This window comes from Cydia pomonella, chromosome 2, assembly GCF_033807575.1.
Source record: "Cydia pomonella isolate Wapato2018A chromosome 2, ilCydPomo1, whole genome shotgun sequence".
In the NCBI taxonomy this organism is placed as follows: Eukaryota; Metazoa; Arthropoda; class Insecta; order Lepidoptera; family Tortricidae; genus Cydia; species Cydia pomonella.
The window spans coordinates 5,518,130-5,543,608 of record NC_084704.1 but is presented as its reverse complement, the minus strand read 5'-3'; the positions used below and the strand labels follow the sequence as shown (position 1 = coordinate 5,543,608).

The 25,479-nt window shown below is 36.4% G+C and overlaps 1 protein-coding gene across 1 annotated transcript in view; it reads right to left on the bottom strand.

The window, feature by feature from the left end:
- The window catches only part of LOC133532016 (katanin p60 ATPase-containing subunit A-like 1), a 48,314-nt gene extending 22,835 nt beyond the window's left edge, over window positions 1-25,479 (bottom strand). Inside the window, exons 1-2 of the mRNA XM_061870505.1 lie at window positions 24,972-25,479; window positions 9,164-9,269 (exon numbers count right to left, since the gene is read on the bottom strand). Of these exons, the coding sequence (XP_061726489.1) occupies window positions 9,164-9,269; window positions 24,972-25,163 (298 nt within the window). The 5' untranslated portion in view covers window positions 25,164-25,479. The remainder of the gene's footprint in view (window positions 1-9,163; window positions 9,270-24,971) is intronic.

The following is a 25,479-nucleotide window of genomic DNA, read 5'->3' as shown; positions in this document are numbered from 1 at the left end:
TTTGGCTTCGTAAGCGTTGTAATTCCGAAGTCAACGTGTTGGTCCCTTTACCTCGATTTTTATCTTTACCTGTCTTAACCTTTTTGACCGTCCAACGCCGAAGACTGATTAATCCGTCACAGACCACGGAGCAACATAGACCTCCGTGCATATGCATTGGTTCAATTTCAGTTTTGACACTTCGGTGATGTGGTGTCCGAGTGACAGCTTTTGTGTTTGACACGGCGTCGAAAAGGTTAACCTGTCGTCTACCCAAAATGGATATTACCGGTCAAAAAATATGAACTACATTTGTCAAATTTTTGAGAAAAAACGTATCCTCTAATCTACCGCGGCCGGAGATTTCTGTCCAGTATTTCGTGGCCCGTATTTGTTACGAAATGAGACTACCGGCCATTTTAACCCCTGTCGAATAGTTTTATTAAAATCTATATAAAGCTGCTTTTCGACCGACTTTGAAGTATAATTTGAATAGGAACATACAACACAGTTCTTGTAATGAAATGATAGAATTCAGATAGTGTTTGGAACTTTACAATTAGGTTTAAATCATACGTGGATTTGATATTATAGCTTCTGTTATGTACTACCTGCTTCTAAGGCAGTAATTGAACAAATTATATAACTTTTTATAGTTGTTGCTGCAAAAAGCTACAAATTAATAAATATACTATAGAAGAAACATTAAGTTTTTTACCGCGACAGTACCGACGCGGTATTGACCTTGCATCGCAATAGATGTAACGTCTACTTATTAAAAATAATTAATTGCGTCCATGAACTTTTTTAAAGTTATTGTGACTACAAACATATAAAGCAAACGCTTTAAAGTTAAATATCACTTCCAAATGTTACCAAAAAGCTTCACGGTGAACGAAGTATCGGAAAAAGAAGCTCTAAGCTTATTATCTGAACATGAACCCAACTGACTTCTAGTAGACTGCTTACGGAAAATGAAAGGCCAACCAATCATAAAACGTTCTCAGAATTCCCTCAACCCAGTTCGTGTTCCGAAATGATACTAAAGAATACCAAGGTCCGTTGTCAGCTACAAAAAACCGAGTAAAAAGGTATACGGGTAAGATAACAGCGCGGGTCAACAAACTATCGACAAGTTCCCGAAATTCAAGGATTCTTCACAAAGCCCTTTTGTACGATATTGCTTTTGTTTCTTTGTGTTCCGTAGAACAGGCAGGGCAGGGTTGTGATTTGTACGTATTCAAATCCCAATCGAATAATGATCGCTGGTTACTAATGGAAAACACATTGAACTAAAGAATTGTCATTGAATTAGTAGCTATATTTTCATCGCATTCTATATGACCGAGGCATTTAATACATAATACATAGTACCGATACGTATAAGTAATTAGTGGCAAAAATAATTATTATAACGTGAACAGAAGTTTAAGAGGGGAGTATACCACGATTTTTTTATAGCGATTTTTTTAAACCTAGAATACATTATGCTGAAGCGATCTACATCAAAATCAAAGTGATGTGTTAAGATTTAGTTAGTGGAAACCGTTTTCGCCCGAAATGGAATTTCATAGAAGAAGTACCGTTTTTTCGTTAGGATCGCAAAGCTATTCTTCCCTCTTAAAGCAGATTTTAGACTTGCTTGTAAATCAATACATCATCTAACACTTTATTGTAGTTATCTAGGTTTAAAATCCATCAATCTTAGTGGAATATTTATAAAGCAGACTGCTAACGAGACAAAAGTTTGTAAAAATATAAGTTATACAATTTTAAAACTATATAGCCCGACCGGAATTTGATACTTCAAACCATGATCGCTGAAATCTCTCCTACAAATCGTTTATTTTCGTAGTATTTTCTCGAAATATGTCTTGTTTTATACTGGCATGTGCAGCCCTGCTCACCTTAAATAGGCAGACGACAAACCTTTCCCTTCCTGTCCGTCCATTGTTACCGCAGTTGACATAATGCGCCCATTACGCGCGCCCAATCGAAGGTCAAAGTCGATTAACATTTCAACCTAGGGCCTGGGCCAATCTTCGACGCTATCGTGTTTTTGTTGATGAGAAAAGGCGATGATGAACAATGAACATAATATGATAGGAAGTTACATATATGTCGGGAGAGGTAGCTGTATGTATATAAAGGGTTATTGAAAGGTCAAGGAAAATCACCTTACAGTATTTCATTTCATAAGCATGGCCATTAAAAATCTTAGCAATCCTCACTCAGGCGCAACATGGCAGCATGGCACACTGCATTCGATTCGCACGTCGCTCCTATGTTTGAGCGAAACAACGCGTATTATATTGACATCCCGCTCATACGTCGAATCGGATGCAGTGTACCATGCGCCTCACAGAGCAAACCAGTATGTAGGTAGATTAGACACAGTCATGGCCACCATCGTCACTTCTCCAAGCTCTTTCTCCTCATCCACTAGATTGCCTTGCCTTCTCGGCGCCATCATTCTTCTGTGTGTCACTGAACACAAGACACTGATTGGCTAGTTTTTGAATACATAAGGAGGTATCCAAGCCTCCTAATAGGGACAATGGGTACAATGTGTTTCTGTCTAAATGTTTGTCTACTCCTCCTTTTATCTACCATATTTTCATACGATCCCCCAGTCTTTGGTACCGGTCAGTTTGGTTCAGTTCGGGTCGGGTTCGGAATGATGGAATTGTTTTTTGTCAAGTCCTAAAGAACAATGCCGTGTTGTTTAAACGATAGAATGGCCCAACTGAATGACGTGCGTACGATCTTTAAAGGCGAAGACTTAATTGGTTTTGTCTATACTCGTTCCGTTCGATAGCTTCAATCGGATTTCAGAGCTTTAGTGGAAAAAGGACACTTGTCAGTATTTTGAAAGAAAATGTGAACCTTATGTAATCTTGGTTTAAAGTTTCTTTTGAAACGAAATGATAAAAAGGACATCATTTTACAATGTTGTCATGTTAGAAATTAGAATCTTCTTGGTAACTCAAAAGTCACCACGACCATTCGAGGATTTTACAATAAATTATAATTATTTTATTTTGTCGCGTGTTTATTTAGTTGATTGTTCCGCTTTTTGAGAATTTTGTGTATGCATTCATGGTTGTGGTTTAGGGTTAAAAATTTATTTCTCCAAAAGAACATTACAATTCACTTACATAGAGAAATACAAACAATTAAGTTCGATTTGATTCACGAAAGCTACCATGGATTTTATAAGAGAATTTTGACAGTTACTAGTTTGTTATTGTTTGATGTTGTAGTTTTGATACTAGATGTGTGGAGCTGAAATACTTTGGTAGTAGTTCTAGATTGAAGGTAAGTCTCATCAATGCAATTTAAAATTGCACATGTTTTTTTAGATATTTCAGTTGTCAGTGCAATAGTTTAAGTTTGACTGTGTCGGCGATGGTACTACGAATTTTCGCACTTGTGTGTCTACTAGCTGCCTAGCTATTATTATTATTGCGTTATTATTCTAAGCACTAAGGTATTACTTCAAACAGCCCATGATGCACATGTCAACTACGGTGGTCGCACACAATCCATATGCATTTCAGTCAGCTCACGAGCGCGATCGAAGCACGATCAGCATTTAGTTTTAAATACATCATGTCACGTTGCACGATATCGTGTCGATAAGTTTCCGTCGCCGTTAAGACAGTGCCTTCGCATTACAGATGAGACTTATCCTGACGATATGTTTTTGGTGTATTGAAAGAAAACGAAAGAAAGAAACTTGAAAGAAAGATTCAAGACGAGAAATTTCGCCTAATACCGAGTATTCGGCTACCTTCATGGTTCTTTAGGATGAGGCCGAATATAGAATATGTGCAAAACTGACCGAATAACAGATAGCAACCGAATATTTTCATCATTGACCAATTGTATAAAATTTAAAACCATAAAGAATTGAATTCCGATGTTTGCAAGCTGGTTGCGATACTAATCATATGAAGTAAAAAGTGTGTGTTATACAGTTCGTCAGGGCAAGCTGATAGCTTGCTTTGCCCATGATTAAGGAGCACGTCCAGGGAATACGTTACGTTGGCACGTTAGTGTAATTTAAATAAGCCGACTTAGCCTTAACTAGTGTACAACCAAAGTGCTCAAATATTTCTGACCGTACTCTTTGACGAGTTTATATAGACGCTTTGTTCAGATATTTGTGCAGACCTTGGCCGCTCTGATGGCGATGAACAGCGTTGACAGCCAAGCCCGGCAGCCTGGTACTGTGTGATTGTGAACAAAAACATTCATTAGCTTCCTTTGCACTGGCAAGGTAATCCACCTTCTTGTCCAGTCAATTAATGATCATCAGTCATAAAAAAAACATTATCCTTTAGTCGATAGGAGTAATTACAGGTAATTATTTACCATATTTATTTTGTGCTACGGTAAGTGCAGTGTATTATGTTTTTGCTATGTGACAAGACTTTAGCCTAGGCAACTTATTCCCATTCCTATCACGAACGATTTGATTTAATTTACCGACTAGTGATCGTGATGCCAACGTGCGCTAAACACCTCAAACGGCGCAGTTTCGGACACTGCATAACTAATGTCGTAATCTTGCTCTAAGTTAGGCGTGGGACGAACTTAATTATGAGCAGATAACGAATGAGACTTGCCTAGGTAACCGAGGTACGTAAAACAGCTTCAAATTTTGTCGTTGTAGTAAGGTGAGCACATTAGCCGTTTATAGAACTACGTTTCAATATACCTAGTCTTTTTAGGTAATCATTATACATACAAAAGAATGAATCTATGGTATCACCTTATTGACCGCTGAGTAACTGATCTTTTTGTAACTTTGTTTTTATATTTCAAAGAAAACTTAGACAGTTCTTGAAGGCAAGGGTAAATCTTGGCAATGGATTTTTGGCGACACACCACTGGTCACAGGTTCGCGTAAGCACTCGAAAGTATTTTCTCGATTCTCACTCAATTCTCGTTTGCACAGGTAAAAAATATGAGCCACAAACGAAAATAAACACGGGTACTGTCAAGTGCATAAATATGTATACATTTTTTCACCTTGTTTGTGAACTCAACTGTAATATTTTTAAATAACCATAAATCAGACCATACTCAGAGTTAAGTAGCGGTAAGTAGATGAACTACATATTAAATAATAATAATAATAAAAAATATATTAGATCTCTTTCCCAATGACGTCCAATTTTTGCGGGTACAGTTTTCTGTAGTATGCGTGCAGTATCCCGCAAACAGAATGCTCGTGTGAACGTTACTATATTAGCACGTATACTACTCGTACTAAAACAGGATCCTGCAGAAAAAATTGCGTAGATTTTCGGATATAAGTACAAAAAATATCCAATTTTATTGCTAGCATCTGTTACTTGGCTGCATTCTTAACCTGTGCTAGAACTTATACAGCCGTTTATAACTCCAATGCATAAATAAGACACTATTACCATAACATTACAAGTCCTTATGCACTGAATGCAAACGGAACTATTAGCCTGTCGGAATCGTGCATGGATAATTAGCTATGGTTGATTCAATTTCCATAAGAACCGCAGCCAGCCGAGCGGGCGGTGAATGGCAAAAGCCGGAAATTCATTTTCATTGGGTTTTCAGTCATGCGGATGGCAGGCATTTCATGGGATTACTTGGATATATTAGTGAGTTGCGTTTGTGACTGCTGAGGTGCTGCGTCATGTTTTTAAACAGTGGACGGAGGGAGATTCGTGTGTATAAGTATGTATGGTAAGGTCGGCGTCCGAGTGCTTGCCACTGTCCCGTCATGTACATTTAATTTTTATGTCATTCATCTATTGGGCGTTATTATGTCGAGCATTGAAACGGTAAACGTTAATTGATTTTTCTCTAACATGCTCGAAAATATCCGCTTAAACAAGAACTGTTTTAGACAATACGTTTCTTTCCGTTCCTCGACAATTATACTACCTTTAGCAGGAAACCTAAAGGGTTGGTGGATAAAAACGTATGAGGTGTCGACACTCGTCAAATTCATTTTAGCCAATCAGTCTGGTTTCATGATATAATTTTAAATATACTTGTTTCTTTTTCTTTCTTTACTAATAATTAATTTGGAAGAAAATAAATCTTATAATTGATTGTTAACACCGGACGCAAGAAGTGGTTTAATAAATTTAACATAAGCGTCCGCGTATCTTCTAATACAAACGGAAGAACCGATTTAGATTTGTATTTTTGTTTGTGGATTTTGACTTTTGATTGAGAATGTTTTTAGTTTCTTACACATCCGGGATTTTGTTTACATCTATAAGAATAATAAACTACTAACTGGTGGAGCGGCGAAAGTTATAGACTTAATTATCTAAGAATTATTCATTTTACTATGTATCCTGATGCGCATGTATATTAGCAATGAAAACTTACTTAGAACAGTAAAGTTTTTAATTAATAGTAGAGGTGCGAAGCCTATAATCAAGCCACCTACGTAAACTCCATGATGTATTTCCTTATAAAGTAGGGCGAACGTAGCAAGGGAGGAAATATGGAATATTAAAGCAGCAAAACCGCGTGCTCCAGTTCGAAACTATTTGGGACAAATGGGTCTCTATTGTTTCCCATAAAGTTTTAAGTCATAATGTATTGTTTGTCCGCATTTTCGTTAGTCATAATTTGGTTTTTCTCAGAAACGCGTAACTTTTCAGGATTGCCATAAAACAAACCTAACCTAACCTAACCTATCTATAAGATAATCTAAGGAAATTCCTGAAAAGTTAACGGTTTCAGAGTTATGACTAATGATAATATGACTATCATTACATTATGACTTTCAATAATTATGTCAAACAAAGGGATCCGGGGACAAATACATGCACGTTTATTATAATACATGATTGTTAAGTTGGCAAATATTCGTAATGAGTGGAACTACATTTGCATAAGTGGAATGACTTTTGCGCGTCACGTCCGGTACTGGCTGAAAAATTGCTTCTTTTATTGTGTTCATGCTTTGAACATTCAGTTTTCATACTAAATGAAACATTTGTAAGCTAATGACAACTAAAATAGCTCCAAGACATCCTCATGACACATGACATGGGTACAATATCAACGCAACTATTCTGAATTGCAGGCAGGTTTATCTTTGTTTCCTTGCAAACCACCCCACATTTATGACGAAAACCAAATAATCGAAATTTCGTTCTCTATCACTCTTGCATATTTAAGCTACGGAGTGAGCAGATAACGAATTTTCGATTTTCACGGCAGGCCCTTAATTTTCTAATCACACGTCGGACACGGCATACGACACAGGGTTGTTTCCTAATCTCATTTTATAATGTTATTTTAATTAAGATCAAAGTTTTAGGCGTTTTTTTCTTGTGGTGAATCGTATGTTTGGTTACCACCAATATGTGGTTTACAATACGGATTGTGTTACGAGATTAAATCAAATTTCGCAAATGGATTACAAAACTGACCAAATGCAGACAGATAAGTTTGCGTTTGTTCTGCGCTCAATCGTTACTCTGTTGGATTTTAAAGTGATTTTAATTCCATATTGTTTTTAGGATTTAATGTAACATTTGAAGCTTTAATTGACCGAGCGTTAGCGAAGGTCTCCGTTTCAGCATAGGCAGAACAGATTGCTTTCGTATATCCTGATGTTCTCTACAGGTCACAATTCTAAACCGACTCTAGTGAAATATTGTAAGCAGGTTCGATGATTAAATAGTATTTTTTGTTGATTCAGAGTTGGAATTGTTTTCATAATGGCGGAGCCATACATTTATTCAGTTTTAAGTTTTGCTCGCGAGGTCTACAGCTCACAGAGCCACTAGTGTTACTAGTTTTATTTCACGGAGAAGGACTCATATTGAGATCCTCTTCTACAATTAAGGAAGGATTTAAATTTTCTGGGCTCAGAGGTGTAAGGGGTAGAGCCGGCGTAGCTTTATTTGACGTTCATAAGCGCTTTGTAATATTCCTACTTGAAAAATAAACTATCTTTATCTGGACGCCTGATAACAAATAAGTTGGATTGTGTTGAAGGGATGCGATCACGTGTATGAAGATTTCATGAGTGCGAAAAAGACAAGCGTCAAATTCAAAAACGTGACCACACTTGAGATCCATAGCGGAATATACTGTTACAAAAGCAAATAATTTTCACAATCACATATCAATTCTGAATTCAGTACATATTTCCAACGACACATGACATCATTCGGATTTTCGTTGTATTTTTGATGGTTTACAAGCACTGGGGACTGCTGGGTGCCTTCGACTTTAAATCCAAGGATTGTCACACTCTCCCCTTTAAGAGCAATCGGGCGTCACCGCCCGTACGTACTAAGGTTGTCAGTGCCAACTCAAACTTGAAGACCAAGATAAAATGATGTTTATGGCAACCATTTAGCAACCAACAACCCATTAAGTTAGATATGGAAGACTGTCGATGTTTACGAGTATCCTGAGCATTGGTTTACAATTTTATTGAAAACAAATGCGTGTTTGAAGCGCATCGCGATACAAGTGACACGACACCGACGACACGTAATTGCATGCTTCATTTGTGTGGATAGAAACATAACACCGAGAAGCGGCGACCAAACAGCGGAGAGATGCAGTGAATGCAACATCTAACTTCCATAATTGTGGTTACAGTACAGTTATCTCAGTTATATGGGAGCACTTAAAACGTGACTTCTCTCTGGTAGTTTTTGTCCGCGGCGAACCAGATACACAAAAGATTCCAGTGGGTCGAAGTGCATCCGAAAAAGGTTCCCTTTTACAAGATAAGATAAAACTGATGTTATTTTTGAAATGTTGTGAAGGTACAATGAACCCATATTTGTACACTCATAGGTGGGTTCATTCGACCAAAAAAAGGATAGAGCACGAGCGTTATTTAAGTGAAGCAATCTTGTTTCTTGTTCATATTTACTAAAGTAAAAACGGCGTAAGAAAAAAAATAGAAACAACGATTGAATGACGAAACTGTCGTCCACACTGTTAAGGGACAATTTCCTAAATGTTATAACTAAGACACAAAGGCTCACGTAACCGATGGTCAGTTCAGAGTGTTGCTGTCAGAGTAACCCGCGCATATCTGTTTTAATGTCTATCTGAGAATAAATTTGTTCATTCGTTTGGTCTAAATCTTTCTTTAACTGTTACAGCAATTTTTCGCTATAATTTAAAATAAATGTGGACTTACTGCCAGTCATAGGCGTGATCGCCTTCTCCCCCTCGTGCTGGAACATCTGCAGCGTGGCCACCGTCGCCTTTAGCTGTTCGTACTCGCGCGCCATCTGTTTTTGTACCTGGAAAACAGAAAAGAAATAAACAACCCAAAAGATAATTCAACAGCAGGCAATAGTGTACGAAACAGATAAACGAAGTGTACGAATAGATAAAAAAGAATTATTAATAAACAGTTTCATATAGATGCACCAAATCGGGACGAGTAGTAGAAGAAAAGGGGGACCTCTGCCCAGCAATAGGACACAGAATATGTAGACTGTTAGAAAAACAGTTCCAAAAATATAATTGCTGCTTACGGTGACCTGGCATTTTTTCGAGTAGGTTAAGAGTAGTTAAAAATCAACAGTGAATCAGTATGTTCCGATAGTTTTTGCGTCTCTTTGGACACTGTATAAACAACAAGTTCGCGGTATGACATTTGTTTGAACACTTTTCTAATCAAACATGTATCGAATACATCGCCGCAGTCACATAACTACCAAATACAGTATTGATCACATTGGTTCTGTAGGTACTAATACAGTGTTAAAAGTGCATGTTTACAACCTAAAACGAGATTATTAAAACTGCTATATGTAGTTAATTGGCGTTTGTACACTTGTTTCTACAGTCTATGTTTCCATTCTAGATGGCATAAAAGGCTATTCGGAGAAAGTTTCCCCGTCGCTCGCGTAAATAAAACGTCCTTGTTAGGCAAACTCAAGTGAAACCTAATCGAAAGTCGATAGCAAAGGTTCACAAGAATTACTTAAAATTATCCGGCTCAGTAAAAAAGCAGTTATTATATTTAACAACAATATGACAAAATTCGGAATGAACTGTAAATCATTTTACGACCACGGTGCGTACATAATTTAATAAGCGTGCGACAGCCGCGTTTCCATTCATAACTAACCTACTTTACTCGCGAGGCAAGAAACAATTCAGCGTTAGTACAATAGGTAATAAAACTGAACGATATTTACCTTAGAAACGGTCGCTCGTCATTAATATTTAGCAATGCACAAAGCAAAGAAACTTTTCGATTACCTGACGGTGAATAGGTTCGTCAATTTCTTCGTTCACCAAGCACGCACAAAAGTGAAATTCGATCTCCCACAACTATTAGCACACAATGATCTCGAAGGCGAACAATAAAAATGTTCCCACACAAATCTTACATCCGTTGTGTAATATTAATATCGAAGTAGGATCTAAGATCTAACTCACAGCTTTTCTCTTAATCCTGAGCGAGCTATGATTTCTCCAAGCTAGTCCAACTTAAAAAAAATTGCACATGTGAGTTCACCACCGAAGCAGCCACCCCGAATGCGTCACAGTGACGATGAAATTTATCGACAGTTCAACGACCGCGACATCAACACTTGGGAACCGAACGGCAACACGCATGACAATACAAAACGACTGTGACGGACGCACGACAAAAGAACAAATGCTTGGCGACCATCCAGCCACTGAATTAGACTAGGTGACCTAAACCGACTCAAAGCCTACCGCCGCATAATCAACTGCGACGTGTGAATTAAGGCTGAAGTGAGGCCCAATTTAGCAGCATAAGTAAAGGATTTTATGGTGCGTGTCATATAAATGTGTGTAATTTAGTGGTAATATTGCACGGATGAGGACCAGCCGCGAGCGGGACGTGTCTCGCCGACTCGCCGGCTAATGCTAATAAGCTGACTAATGAGCAATCCCCTGAGCTTGTTAACTGATGAGCGGATGCGATTTTGGATCATATATGTGTATATATACACGCAATTTCCTTTCTTAGATACCTAAACGACATATTTTATACCTACGTATGCTTCCATCCATTGTCATATGAAATTAAAACCCATAAATTACCTTTTAAGTTTGCATAGTTGCGAATCTCCATAATAATGTCTAAGCCATGCGGGACAATTTTCTGAAATTCCATCCCGGAACGTTACCCACTATTTTCGGCTAATACTGAGTTATCGGGTTGTTTTATTCTGGTCATTGAATTATAATTCTGAAAATTGCCGCGAAATTGCATGCGAATAATATTATGGACTATGGTGTCCTCGTACAAACTAATATAAACAGTAAGTAAATGAACATGTCACAGATAAAAAAATGTCCAAGTGCGAATCGGACTCGCACACGAAGGTTTGCCTATTCAGCGTTTGCCTACCATTATCTATAAAAACGGCAAAAAAAAAATCATGTCTGTTGTATGGGAGCCCCCTTAAATTTTTATTTTATTCTGTTCTTTAGCATTTGTTGTTAAAGCGGCAACTGAAATACAATATCTGTGAAAATTTCAACTGTCTTACACTATCACGGTTCACGAGATACAGCCTGGTGACAGACGGACAGATAGATGGACGGACAGCGGAGTCTTAGTAATAGGGTCCCGTTTTACCCTTTGGGTACGGAACCCTAAAAATAGCTTTTGTGGTAAATTCTAAGGGCCAGTTGTTTTAGCTCCGGTCAGTCATGTCATCTTTTACATTTTGAAAAAGATTATATCAATATTGCTCACCATGTTTAGCATACCTTATCTTTGAAGTCTGTAAAAAGTTAAACACTTGTCTATCACGGTCAATGTCACTTCGTTTGCCAAACTTATACTGTTTCATACTTATGAAAAATTATTCCACCACGTCTCGAGTGATACAAAGACGCTTGCCAAGAACGAACCCACAAGAGAATTTATACAATTTCCGATGCCCATTGCAACCAAATTCCATCCGGTCTCCGCTTGAAATCGTTATTTACTGCATGTTTGACATTTATCGCTACGTTGAATCGACTTAAAAGTTGATTTCCGGATAGTACACGGTGAGAAAAATGTGGAAACAAAGGAAAAAGTCACACTATAACTTGACAATGTTCTGGACTTAAGTGTGACATTTTGTAACAATATCTGTGTTTTTTTGCTTACAGATTTTGCATTTTATTTTACTCAATCCATAAGAAGTCATATCAGTCTATTGCCTCCTTTTACGTTAAAAATAATTAAAGACATTGCAAATTGACATACAATTCAGTCGCTTAACCAAGCACCCATGACCCAAATCTCTGAAAGTCAGTTTAAATCATAGATCACCACTCCCCTTCTATCTTCAAATGGAATCACATTAAATGGAACACCCATGCCGGAGCCGGGTAATTGGCCACGTTTTTACAGACATTCCTTGTACCATCTAATTGTTCCGTGTTACACATGATTAGCCAGTGATGAAACTGGATGATTAAAACGGCTGCGCGTGATCAATGATTATGATAATATGCAAATGGCGAAGAACTCGTGCAACGTTTAAAAACGCCGGCAAGTAAAAGTGTAACAATTTAATTACACGTTTCTGGGGTTTAGTCGCGGGCCGCTTCATTATTGCGGGCGTGGATGATGGAGATTTCACGATGGCTTGATAGCGGCTCGTGGAAACTTTACAGTTTAGTTTCTGTTCCTGGAAATGTGAAGGAATTAATCAACAGCCAACAACGGATCGCACTAACTTGCTTGAAATTTCATCTAAGTACCACCACTATTAAAAATGTCTTGGTATAAATTCAACAAATGTAGGCAGGTCTTGCTGGAAATTGAGATGTTCTTCTATTATTAACCGACTTCAAGATTTCAAAAGGAGAAGAGTATCAATTCAGTGTGTATGTTTTTTGTTAAAAAAAATTGTACATTTCAAGCTTATATTAAGTTCGACAAACGTTTATAACGGCGAAATGAGGCACTTATTTTCAACTTTAGTACCTTACTCTAAAATCTAACTTATAATAGGATATTTAATACATAGTTTAACATACCACAAATTGTTATTTGTAAGTGGTCGAATTCAGTTCACTTTATACAAAATTCAACCGAAAACGTTATCTAAAATAATCCTACGATATTTAACTGAGATATGAATAATGACTCGGCATCAGAAGCGGGAACAAAATTATACTCCAGAATCAAGGCGAAGGTTTAGCGGAAACGGAAAAGTAACAAGTAACCGGTGTTTTAAGAGCAGCCCTGTAATTTCTCATCGGCCAACGTTAAAGTTTTAAAGTACTTTGGGCACTGGAAGTCTTGGCCACTTTTTCTTTCGTATATCGCATATAATATGACATACAGTTAATAATACTTTCATTGAAAAAATATTCTTCGAGGCAATAATTTTACAAAACAGTTTCATGTTTTTCTTGGCATTTGTGGAGAAATATAGTACACCTGGCTCGGTTACGTGGGGTTGTTGAAAAACTAAAATATGCCGTGATAGACGTATTTAGGTCACATATTTCTAGCTAAAAATGTTAGAGCTAATTATCAACATGCAATGGCGCTGTCGTGGATTCATTAGGTTAGTCATTCAAGTTGTCTTATTAAAATTTAATGATGTACTTAACAAATCATTGAGCTTGCCTCCATTTAGAATTTATCCATGAGTTTTTATTTTGAAACCTTAAGAAAATTCTTGCTGTATCCAACTTTTCCAGTCCAGTCATGTGAAAGTCTACTAAGCTTTCTTGTAGGTACGTAGCAGGTTATTATAATAGCCATCGTTAGACATCACCATAAAGATAGCAAGTTTACAAGTCGGTTTATGGAAGTCATTACGGTAACAGACATACGGCCAATACAATCTAGACTTTATGCTCATGATGACGTATGACTAAAGAGATAAATTATCTTTTTCATTATTACGTACGCTATCGCGTTTATTAAATCTAGTTAAGGAGATAACGTGGTAAATGTGATTGGGTAATTCGTTTATCTGTTAAGATCTTTGTTTACTTTTTAGTTTAGGATAGTAGGCGACCATTTGAATGAGTTAGACCGCAATTGCACTCTCAAGTTGCCCGTCTAATGGTGAGTAACGATGACTTTGAGGTCATACGCTTAGTACCCAAAAAGTCTACTCAATACCTATCGATTTCCTAAGTTTCAAGTTACCTCTAAGTATTGGACAAAAGATGAGCTGATAGTGAATTGCTCACACTTTAGTGGTAACGTATTTTGAAAAAGGTACAGGAAAAATTCAATAAGAAGAAAATACGTTACAAAAATCTCTGACGAACATGATTAAATAGGGTCCTCTTTTGTCTTCGGTTTCCTTTTTCGGAAATCCGTAACCTTACGTTTTACGAATCCTCACCTCAATAAGATTGCGGCACAAACCGGTGACCTCCCACTCATTTAATTATGTCACTATTACGGTCTGCTTTCACGAAGGCTTTAATGTCACAGCTGCTACATTCGCGAGACGAGTAAACAAGTGGAGCACTTATGTAAATACGTTGTGGTTATTTTAAATCGTTTAAGTATAGCGGTTAGGCTTTTCAACCAGATATGTAAGCAAAGTACGATACTAAAAGGCGTTAAATATAGGTGCATGAGACCACCCGACAGATGCGGTTGGTAAGAGGTTGTAATTGTTGACTGCGGTGTAGTTATTGGCTTAGCTATTACGTGCGACTGGTTTGTATAATAATAATAAAAAATTAAGGATTGAAATTAGAATAGCTATTTTTAAAGCTTATTTAAGGATAAAATGTCAACGATTTTAACGTAACCTAAGGCTAAGATGGTCGGCTCTTTATCATTTGTCACCATGCCTGTCACGTTCTAACAAGTATGTAACTGCGCAAGTGACGGGCATAGTGGCAAGCGATAAAAATGGAACCATGCTGCCAGTGCTGGTAAGTATTATTAGTAAAAAACAGTCACAAATAATTGTAGCCTAGCTTTAACAGTTAGCTACATCGCACATCTCTGGTAGATAAGTAGCTTATGCGATTGTATCGCACAAGGTCCCTTATAGGTAGAAATAGATCTGCACTTACTCCCTTCGTCCGTCAAGTACAGATGTCATCCAGTTATAAGAACCGACCTGACTGCTACTTAATTCCCGTTATCTTCCTAGAAAAAGTTTATCGTAAATCCGCTAGCCACCGATAATGACTAGAGGTAATACCGAGTATTTCTTTAATGAAACGTAAATATTTCTGCTTTTTGCGTTCCTAGACAATAGTTTAAATCCGTATGGATTAGCTAGGAATTTGGCGATAAGAAAAAATATGATAGTTGCGCTTGACAAACAAAATGGTAACTTGATAGTGCTGAACAACGCACAGAACAACTGATCGGACACAATAATAATAGCTAGAACTACCTACAGATGCGAAGATTGAGGTAAGTTTATGAATAGTTGGAAAAATTCTTGAAAATGCGAAGCGCGAAGTTTTCGAGATTTCTCCATGTGGAAAACTATAATTTAAGAAAAGTCGTCGATACTAAAATAAAACATATTTGAATAGGTAAATACTTTATAAATATAATAATCGGCGTTGAGTAAAACACCCGATAGAATTTCTATCTATATCCTAATCCATTTCAATCCATTTCTTTATAATCATTATTCCATAGAATTCAGAGTACAACAATCATCAAGTTTGTTTTCTTCATGTCAATTTCTCGGACTTGTTGACAAAGTGGTTGTAGCTATGGATTATCAGAGGACCTGAGGATTCTCTAGAAACGTTGACGTATTTTCTGTCCTATTGCTGTTTCCTGTTACAGGACTTTGCGTAACCAACTTTTTAAGTAAGCCATCCCCATGGGATCGCTTTGAATCATCATATTTCCTGTAGAGTGAGATTTATGAGCGATTCTATAGGTACCTACTACCTACTATCGCCAACATACAGAAACAACAGCCAAACTAACGTGTCTCTAACTATTGTAATCCCCTAATAGGAAACCTTCATAAAATAGCGAGAATCCCGGAAAGGTTTCACAACTCCGTAGATTAGACGTTACACCTGATCGAGTGTGAAACTGTTGTCGGGTTTCACGTTAATGAAAACGGTTTTATTAAATACTTTAACGAGCCGATCACAAGGACGACTCGTTTTTATAAGAATTTGTACCGCAACCGGTCATCGTACGCTGACCAACGCTTAATATGGGTTTTACGATCTAGTACTCCCTGAAATAGCTTAAGGTTATTAAAGTACACAGGCAGTTGCGATGTTAACTTCAGTGTTGCTGTTCTTAAATAACTGACCATCGGTATACCTTATATCTTTGCAATAAGATTTAAAAATTGGCAGTTAACTGTGTAGGTAGAGGTACCTAGTTACTTACCCCGTTACTGCTTTTTCTTAAGACCTTGGATGCAGCTTGGTCTTGGCCGCAGTTATATCGAGAGAATAGGTGCGGTAGTGCTTTTGAGGGAAATATACTTGGTAAAACCATTCTCCTACACTTAGTTTTATGATAAGGGCGGGAACGTTCAGGTAGTTGGATTGCTTTGCTACGAAATTACGATTCAAGGTTTTTTTTTTATATAAACGAATTGGAGTCGAAATACGTCCAAAAAAGTAAATTTACCTACTGATCTAATTTTGGATATGAAATAAAAACGTAGGTATGTACGTACCTCTTGTCTACACAATAACGCATACATGTGAAGAGATGACGTATACTATAAGTATGTTACATTTGTAAATTAATATCTGACATTGGCATCTGATTACAGAGCACAATTTTAGCTATTATATATATGATTAACCTTGACTGATCTTTGGAAATTTCGATTCTCTACCCACCTTATTAATGATCGAATCAACTAGTACTTATCTGAATTTCAAATACTTCAGTATTAGCCTATTTATGAAAATTATGATTCCATTAAACAGGACACGTGTAAATACTGTAAATCACAAATATCACAATAGATAAATTATTATACATCAGTACTACAGCAATGATATGAAACCAAAACTATTCATCTGGGGGCACGGCAGTGCCCCCACCAAGTCGAGCAAAAAAGCACGGCCGTACCATCCTTTTCTCGAAGCAATTCAGACCATTTTCGACCCCCTGTAACTTCGTTGTGGATAAAACTAGAAGACTGAAATTTTCAGTAACCATGCAGGCATTGTAAAGACACGGTATATTTCAAATTTCATTCAATTTGAACCAGTATTTTAAGAATTATAACGGGTCAAATTTCTTAATTTTGTCACTCACTGACTCACCGATCATCAAAATTCTAAGGCACTTCTAGCAGACCTAGAAGCTTCAAATTTGGAATATAAGTAGTGTTTGGTGTATGAATCAAGGAAAAACTAAAAAATCTAGAAAAGACCGCAAAGAAAATTAAGCCCATACAGCCAAGTCTTCAGTTAAATTTTTCAATATTGGCTTTATTCGTAACGATGTTTTATGTTTTATTTATACATATATACAATAAGTAGAAGGTACCGAAAAGGAAAAAAGTAGAACTGTCTACAAAATACAAAAAGAAATGAGATCCCATCAAAAACAATACTTGTCAAAAAAAACCAAGTCTCGCAACTCAGTTGTTCTGCGGTAAAAAGTTGTGAGATCCATGTAATACCAAGTCGGTTATTAATTTATTCAGTCTCTACTTAAGCGACTTTCTGTCTTAATACGTCCAGTCTCTAAGACCACGATCGTGGTCCATAACAATTGAAAATCAATTGTGTCTGGAATCTCCGTACTCGAAGCATTAAGTTGTTACGTAATAATTAACAGCATCTTATAGTGACGCATATCAATATTAAAATTCTTTAATGTTTTATATAAATATATTGAGACTTGGCCATCGCCTGAAAACACGTGTAAATTCAATCGCCTGAAAACACATGTAAATTCAATTATTTAGTGCGATGGCCAAGTCTCAATATATTTATATAAAACATTAAAGAATTTTAATATTGATATGCGTCACTATAAGATGCTGTTAATTATTACGTAACAACTTAATGCTTCGAGTACGGAGATTCCAGACACAATTGATTTTCAATTGTTATGGACCACGATCGTGGTCTTAGAGACTGGACGTATTAAGACAGAAAGTCGCTTAAGTAGAGACTGAATAAATTAATAACCGACTTGGTATTACATGGATCTCACAACTTTTTACCGCAGAACAACTGAGTTGCGAGACTTGGTTTTTTTGACAAGTATTGTTTTTGATGGGATATATTTTATTGTCTTCACACTTTCATATCGAGAAAAGAAAAGGTAGACTCCTACGCTATATATACGCGTCCACACTGGTAACTAACAATTGATTCATAAACCTGGTTGCTAAGAAATAATGTAGACCTACACATGGTCAGTTAAGTAGTAGTGCCCGACCGAAGTTTCGGATTCGGTTTCGGTAGATTTCGGCATAAGGTTCAGTTTCGGTCATAAAACTGCCGAACCTTTTGGGTTCGACGAAACTATATTTTTGGTAGTCTTCGACCAAAGTCTCTGTTTCGGCAGATTTTGTCATAAAAAAAGGTCACGGCCGAAGGTTCAGTTTTGGTCTCGGTTTCGGCAAAGAAATCTGGTCTCGGTCGGGCACTAGTTAAGAGCGATGCTATTAGTACGGTGAACTGTCAAGTGTAAAAATATGGGTGTACACATCTTACTCAAAAATAGCATCTTATTCCAGTGTAATAAGAGCGTAGTACCATATTTATGAGACGATTCTCTCTATACATATTTTTGCAGCTGACTGAACAGCAAAGGTTGGGTGAGCTTTTCTGTTCTGGGCGAGTAGATAGTGAGGGCGGCAAATCTTGCGACGCGTCTTGCTCCATCTTGGTGTGGATGGTGACTGTGACTGACGCGAGAATTACATTTTAAACAGGTAACACAATCAATCTTCTGTCAGTTTTCTGACATTCTAAACGGACTGAAGAATATTATAAAAAAAAATTCATCAGTCCAGACCATCAGTCCGTCAGTCCGAAGGTTGTACGATAAGTCTCTCGTCATTCTAACCATAATGATAATGATGGACTGAACTGACGCCATAATTACTGTGTAACCGATGTCATAAGATAAAAAAATATCCAGATCATTCAAAACTCGTCGTTCGTACTTTTATTGCAGACTGTACCTAGTTTGCACCACTTATCAGTTTACTAGGACGGAAACGAGCCTGTGAGTCAAAGGCTCTGACTAATTAAGCATCGATTAATTGCTTAAATATATATACAACATAGGCACATATAAAATGTTCGCTAACCAAAAACAGCCTACAAAACACGTGGGTGGTTGGGACCCAAACGTTTTGAACTTTTGACCCGAGGGCCATGTCCAGGTCTCCGTTTCTTTTGCGAGGATCAGATTTTATGGAATTTGGTTATTTTTGACGTATTTTAGAGACCAAATGGAGTTTGCAATGTACGCATTTGTTGCGGTCTAAAGGTTTAAACAAAGCCTGATCTCCTCATGTGTTAAGAGGCTGTCAACACCCAAAGTCCTTGAAATTGATGTTACTTAAACAGTTTTTTAAGAAAGACTATTTGTTTTAGTCAAGTAAGAAAAAATATATGTTCATATTAATTATATTTCAAAGACCGTGGTCGTACTCGATACACGATTGAACGAAATCGGCTCGATAGAAAATAATTGCAAAGATTGGTCTTAAAATCACAATTAAACGGTTTTATGTCTTTATTGTTTTGACTTATGGGTTTGCAATTAAAATCACAATTTCAAAATATTTATATCTAAACCTTGGTCGAGTTAAATATTACACTAATAATCCACTTTTTTTATTTAAATATTTTTCTTATTATTCCCTTACCCAGGCCCAGTAACATGCGTCAGTGCTATCTCATTTACTCCGATACAAATAGACAGTGTGCGCGCTTTAGGTATTGACAGCCTCTTAACTATGTATAATAATAGGTAGACATAAATATTATTGCCATAAACGTTAAAAAGAAATCACTCTTATCGACCACCGTCCATGTAGAACCTGCTCTTGAATTATACTGTGTCTTAAGCCTGTGCTTATCAGCTACTTAGAACTACTAAGACTTCTTGAATGATTTTTCGCGCCCCTTACTGACTTATGCACTGCTTTATTTTTAATACATAGTATAGTAAGTCGATTAGGCATTATAAATCGTGTTATAAATACACTGTGAGCGCTTGAGCTGTTAAGTCAGTGTTTAAGTAGGTATTCAGATTGAGTACATTTCACTAAGGTTCACAAACCTAATCTTTGTACATTGAAATCTTAGTCATACAATCTTGATCCGCTAGTCTCAAGCTGTGAGTCATTAAAGTGAAAGAATGGAGCCAGATTAAATACTTATTTATAGATTTCCAGTTTTACCATCAGTTAAATAAAAATGTTTTTACCCGATTGAAGAGGGTAACGTTTTTACAAGCTTTTATTTAACTTGCCCTGTTAGTATGTATGGGGCATATCTTGCAAGTTAAATTTGACCCACTTCCCGGTTTCCGATCAAGTTGAAAATTTGCATACATATGTAAGTCGGGTGACAATGCAATATTATGGTACCATCAAGCTGATCCGATGATGGAGACAGGAGGTAGCCATAGGAACTCTGTGATAAAACAACGCAACCTAATTGTGTTTGGGGTTTTTAGAATTGTCTCGATGAGTATTAGTTGCCTGTGGAAAAAAAAGTACAGTCAGCGATAAAAGCTTGTACTAAAAATGAAATATTTGCCAAAAACTTTTGTTTGCGAGTACAGTATGTCTATTTTGTTGGCCCAAAGCCCAAATGGCTTGACAGATTTTAAAGTGTGATTCATAATTGGATCCGCTTTAGCTTTGGGTTCTAACAGAATTATCAGTGCTTCACCCGAAAGAGTGAACCCGGAGCGTATTCATGAGCCAGAACCCTTTTGTTTTGCTGCAAGGCACACAGCAAATCTAACCTACCTACCTTTTATTGATGTTTCTTGTTCTTTATTTTTATTTTTGTGTTGCTATTGCTATTGTTTCTGTTATTTTTTGTTTACCTATATGTGTGTATTGTGGAAAGAGAATAAATGGTTTATCTATCTTTGGGAGTAACGTAGCTTAGCCCTTCTACTTACCTGTAATACAAACGCGAATGTAACTTTGTCTGTCAGTCTTTTACTTCTTCACGCTTAAATTGAACCAATTTAGATGAAATTTGGTGTATAAATAGTTTGAGTCCCAGAGAAGGACCTGATAGTTTTCGTCACGGAAATCATCTTTCTACACAGACAAAATTGGACAAATTTTGAAACATAATTTTACTAGGATTTTACTTGTTCAATATGTTTGAAAATGGGTATTTGATGGTCAACTAAAATGTTTGTAGATGTTTTTTAGAACTTTAACACATTCGTTTATTTAGAAATGTAACATTTTTTTTATATTATAGGACATTATTACACAAATTGACTAAGTCCCACAGTAAGCTCAATAAGGCTTGTGTTGAGGGTACTTAGACAACGATATATATAATATATATATAAATCTTTATAAATACTTAAATACATAGAAAACACCCATGACTCAGGAACAAATATCCATGCTCATCACACGAATAAATGCCCTTACCAGGATTTGAACCTGGGACCATCAGCTTCGTAGGCAGGGTCACTACCCACTAGGCCAAACCGGTCGTCATTCAAACATTTAATTAATAAAAATAGAAAAATGGAACCCTTATAGGATCACTTTGTTTTGAGAACTAGTGGAGGTATCGAGTTGAAATTAAAACCATATCTTAAGAAGATATAAATTAAACAAAACTATAAATTTGTAAAAAAAAAAGATAAAAGAAGGAAATGTCATAGGGTGGGAAGTGTTACGCAAAATAAGCTCCAGACGTCGAGTTGCGGAAAATCGCCCGTATTACAATAGAGGGTGGGAAGTATAATTAAAATATCTTTAATATAACCAAAAGATTTAAAATGAATCATGTAATAAAACGTGGTTGTATCTGTAGTCAATGTCGACATGTACCGAGAATGTCATGTGTGGGTTGCAGAGATGAGTGATTCAGTAGTAGCATTGACCTCAGGCAACTGCCACTCATTACTTCCATTGCAAAGTATTAAGTTTCAATTCAACTGCTTTAAATAATATGAGCTTTCAATGGCTGCTTTTTTCATACACTACTGTTGAATAGAGATTGTATATATGGATCGTTATTTACCTATATAGATAGGTATCTATTGACAGCAACTCTTAATTGACCATTGGTGAACCAGATGTTTTTGCAATAAATAAGGTTCATAAATTGTCAGTTAAAAAAGTTTTTGGCAAAAATTTCATTTTCGGTACAAGCTTTTATCGCTGACTGTACTTTTCTTTCGACACGCAACTAATACTCATCGAGACAATTCTAAAAACCCCAAACGCAATTAGGTTGCGTTGTTTTATCACAGAGTTCCAATGGCCACCTCCTGTCTCCATCATCAGATCAGCTTGATGGTCCATAATATTGCATTGTCACCCCACTTACATATGCATGCAAATTTTCAGCTTCATCGGAAATCGGGAATTGGATCAAATTTAATTTGCAAGATTTGATTACAGACAGACAGACAATGGGACAGGTGAAAATAAATAAAAGCTTGTAAAATGTGATTGATGGTAGTAATGGTACCTACCATATAAACTTTCAATACAATCAGGAAAAAGGTTATTAATAATAACAATATTTATTAAGTTAACTCCCATTACCACGAAATGTTGGCAAAGAGCTACCTTTTCCTCCTACTGTTGCATTATTGAGTCATAAAATTTCATAGAAAATATATTAAAAATCCGAACTGTCTGGGAGGTTTTTAAAAATTTAGGTAGCTGGGCCTAAAGGAGATAACTCATCTATTAAATTAATATTTCAATATCCTTAAGATTAACATTTGTTAAACTTGATTTGACCCAAACTACAAGGGTTCTCAGGAAGAGATTGAGACTAGCAATAAGACCACCTGTTGTCTACCATAGTTCAAGTTATATGATTAGTGTATTTGTATGTAGTGTATCTTTTATTAGATATAAAGAATATTTGTATTATAGTTATTGAATTTGAAATTATCCACGTAAAGATTGTAATACATTAACAGATTTGAAAAGATAACGCTAAGTGCTGGAGGTTAATAGCATAGAAAGAAGAAAAAAACAATTCTATTGATTGAATAAATCCTACAATGCATAATGCAATGAAATACGGAAAAAGGTATTTATTTGTTTATCATTATTCCTTAAGTTAAAAATGTTATAATGGAGCATTCCAGGAGTGTTTTTTACTTCTGGTTTGGTTTCTTTGAGAATGCTCAGAAAAAATAAATTAGAATTATGATTGAACATAGGAATAACATTTACAGTAATAAAAGAGTAGTGATAGTAAGTAAAACTCCCATTTGACATCATTTTGACTTGAAGCTTAGTTGGTTGAGACTCTGCCTACAAAGTAGGAGGTCCCAGGTTCAAATACTGGTAAGTGAGCAAGTGAGTTATAGATGTTTTCTATGTATGTAAGTATTTATGTATATACACAAGCCTTTTTCAGCTTAGGTTGATACATGCAAAATTCTCCTGTAATATTTACAGGGTACACTCCATATAATATCACTTGATGTAACAATTCACTCCCTATAACATCGGCATTTGTTGGCTATTGTTGCTTTCTTTAAATACTATCTATATCAAAGTGGGACTGTTCCTAACAGCAACTAGCAACTAGAATCCCCTGCCCCCCTCCCGACCCCGGCCCAAAAACACATGGCGGCCCACACGAAAGTTCATGGCATGCAATATGGCCATCAGGTAAAAAAGTTTGAAGTCCCGTCTATATAATGAAAACTCTCTATAGCGTCAAAAAATTTCCAGTCCCTTGAGTGTCACTATATAAAGTTTATACTGTATTTATGTAGTTTATTACACAGTGAACCATATACCTATTTCAGGTAAGCCAAGCAACAGCGTTGTACTCAGTTTACTTTCACCATAAAAGTGACACACAGGATGTTTTGAAGTTTATCAAACATGCAACAAGACAGTTTGTAAATAATGGTTATTGAGATTTACTCAGCATTCGGATTTGAGGAATATCTAACTACATGCATTATAATTGCATATTAGTCATTATAGGTAGCAATTCTCATGATTGATTCACTTTTTACCTAAAATAATAGTATTATTAATGTTCATAAAAGTCCCAGCAATGCTCAAATATGAATTTGTCTTTATTAGTCACTTTAACATTGAATTTGTATTTTTAAGAAAGACAACATATTTTTAAAAACTTACAATAATTGGGTTTTATGAATTAGATGGGTTAAAATAGTTTATTTGTGACTATGAATGTATTTATTACAGACGGTCTCTAGAGAAAAATTATATGCATTTTTGGTTAACATAAGATCTATAATTTTAAGTTATGGTCAAGTTGTTAAGTTAAGATCAAGTAAAAGTACACAATACTTGGAAGAAAGTAGTAACTCAAATAATTTCTTACTCAATTATAGAAATAAGGATAATTTAGTCAATGATCAAGAAGCATAAATCATCAAAATGTAGTCCCGCAAATGTGTCCCATTATTCCAAAATTTTACTGATATCAGCTTTCCTATTTTTTTCTCTATCTACTTTATTGACACATTTAACCTTTCAGGATTTGTTAAATTATAATCATACATAAAAAAATCTGTAATTTAACACTCAATTGAAATAAAATTTATTTAAATATGGTACCGAATGAGATAAAAAGTACTAAATCATGCATGGCCACCTGTTATTATTATCAATGCACCCCTATAAGGATCCCGAACTTGCCACCTGTTATGCTTGGTTGCCATAAAAATGACCACACAAACATAACCACTTGTCGGCCTTCCGCCTTCCTCGAGTTTAATTAGCACTACTTATCTTATAAGGTAATGTCACCTACTTCAAGGCAAACCACAATACCACAAACGGCTACGTAGAAAAAAGATAATCTAAATGTAGAATGGAGCTCAAACTCACCAACTGCCACTTGGACTTGCGTGTGGGGTCTGCGATGGTTACCAGCAGTCTATGTATCATCTGAACTGTCCCTTCGTAGTACACCAGCGCTGACTCGTAATTACCCGTGAGGGCCATCTCCCGAGCCAGCTTGGTGTTCTCGCAAATTTCGCCAACAGAAACTGCCATTATTGTCATTCCCGCTGCGTACATGTAACGATTCCTCCTCGAAAATTTACTCAATTGCTGAGACCTCCTCAAAGTGAGATCGCGTGTGACATCCACCGAGACTCCCAACAATACACTTCATTTTACCACCGAAACTTATTCAAAACGTGGTGTTGATTTGTGTTTCATTTAAACTATTGAACTGTTTATCATTTTTATTTGTCACTTGTCACATGGTTTGAGGTCCGTTGAATTTATAAATTGGTATTATTTTTTTGACAAAACAAACTTATCAATTTGGTTCGTCGACAGCTACTCACGCACACAATCGAACGTATACTTTGATACCAATGTTGCCAAT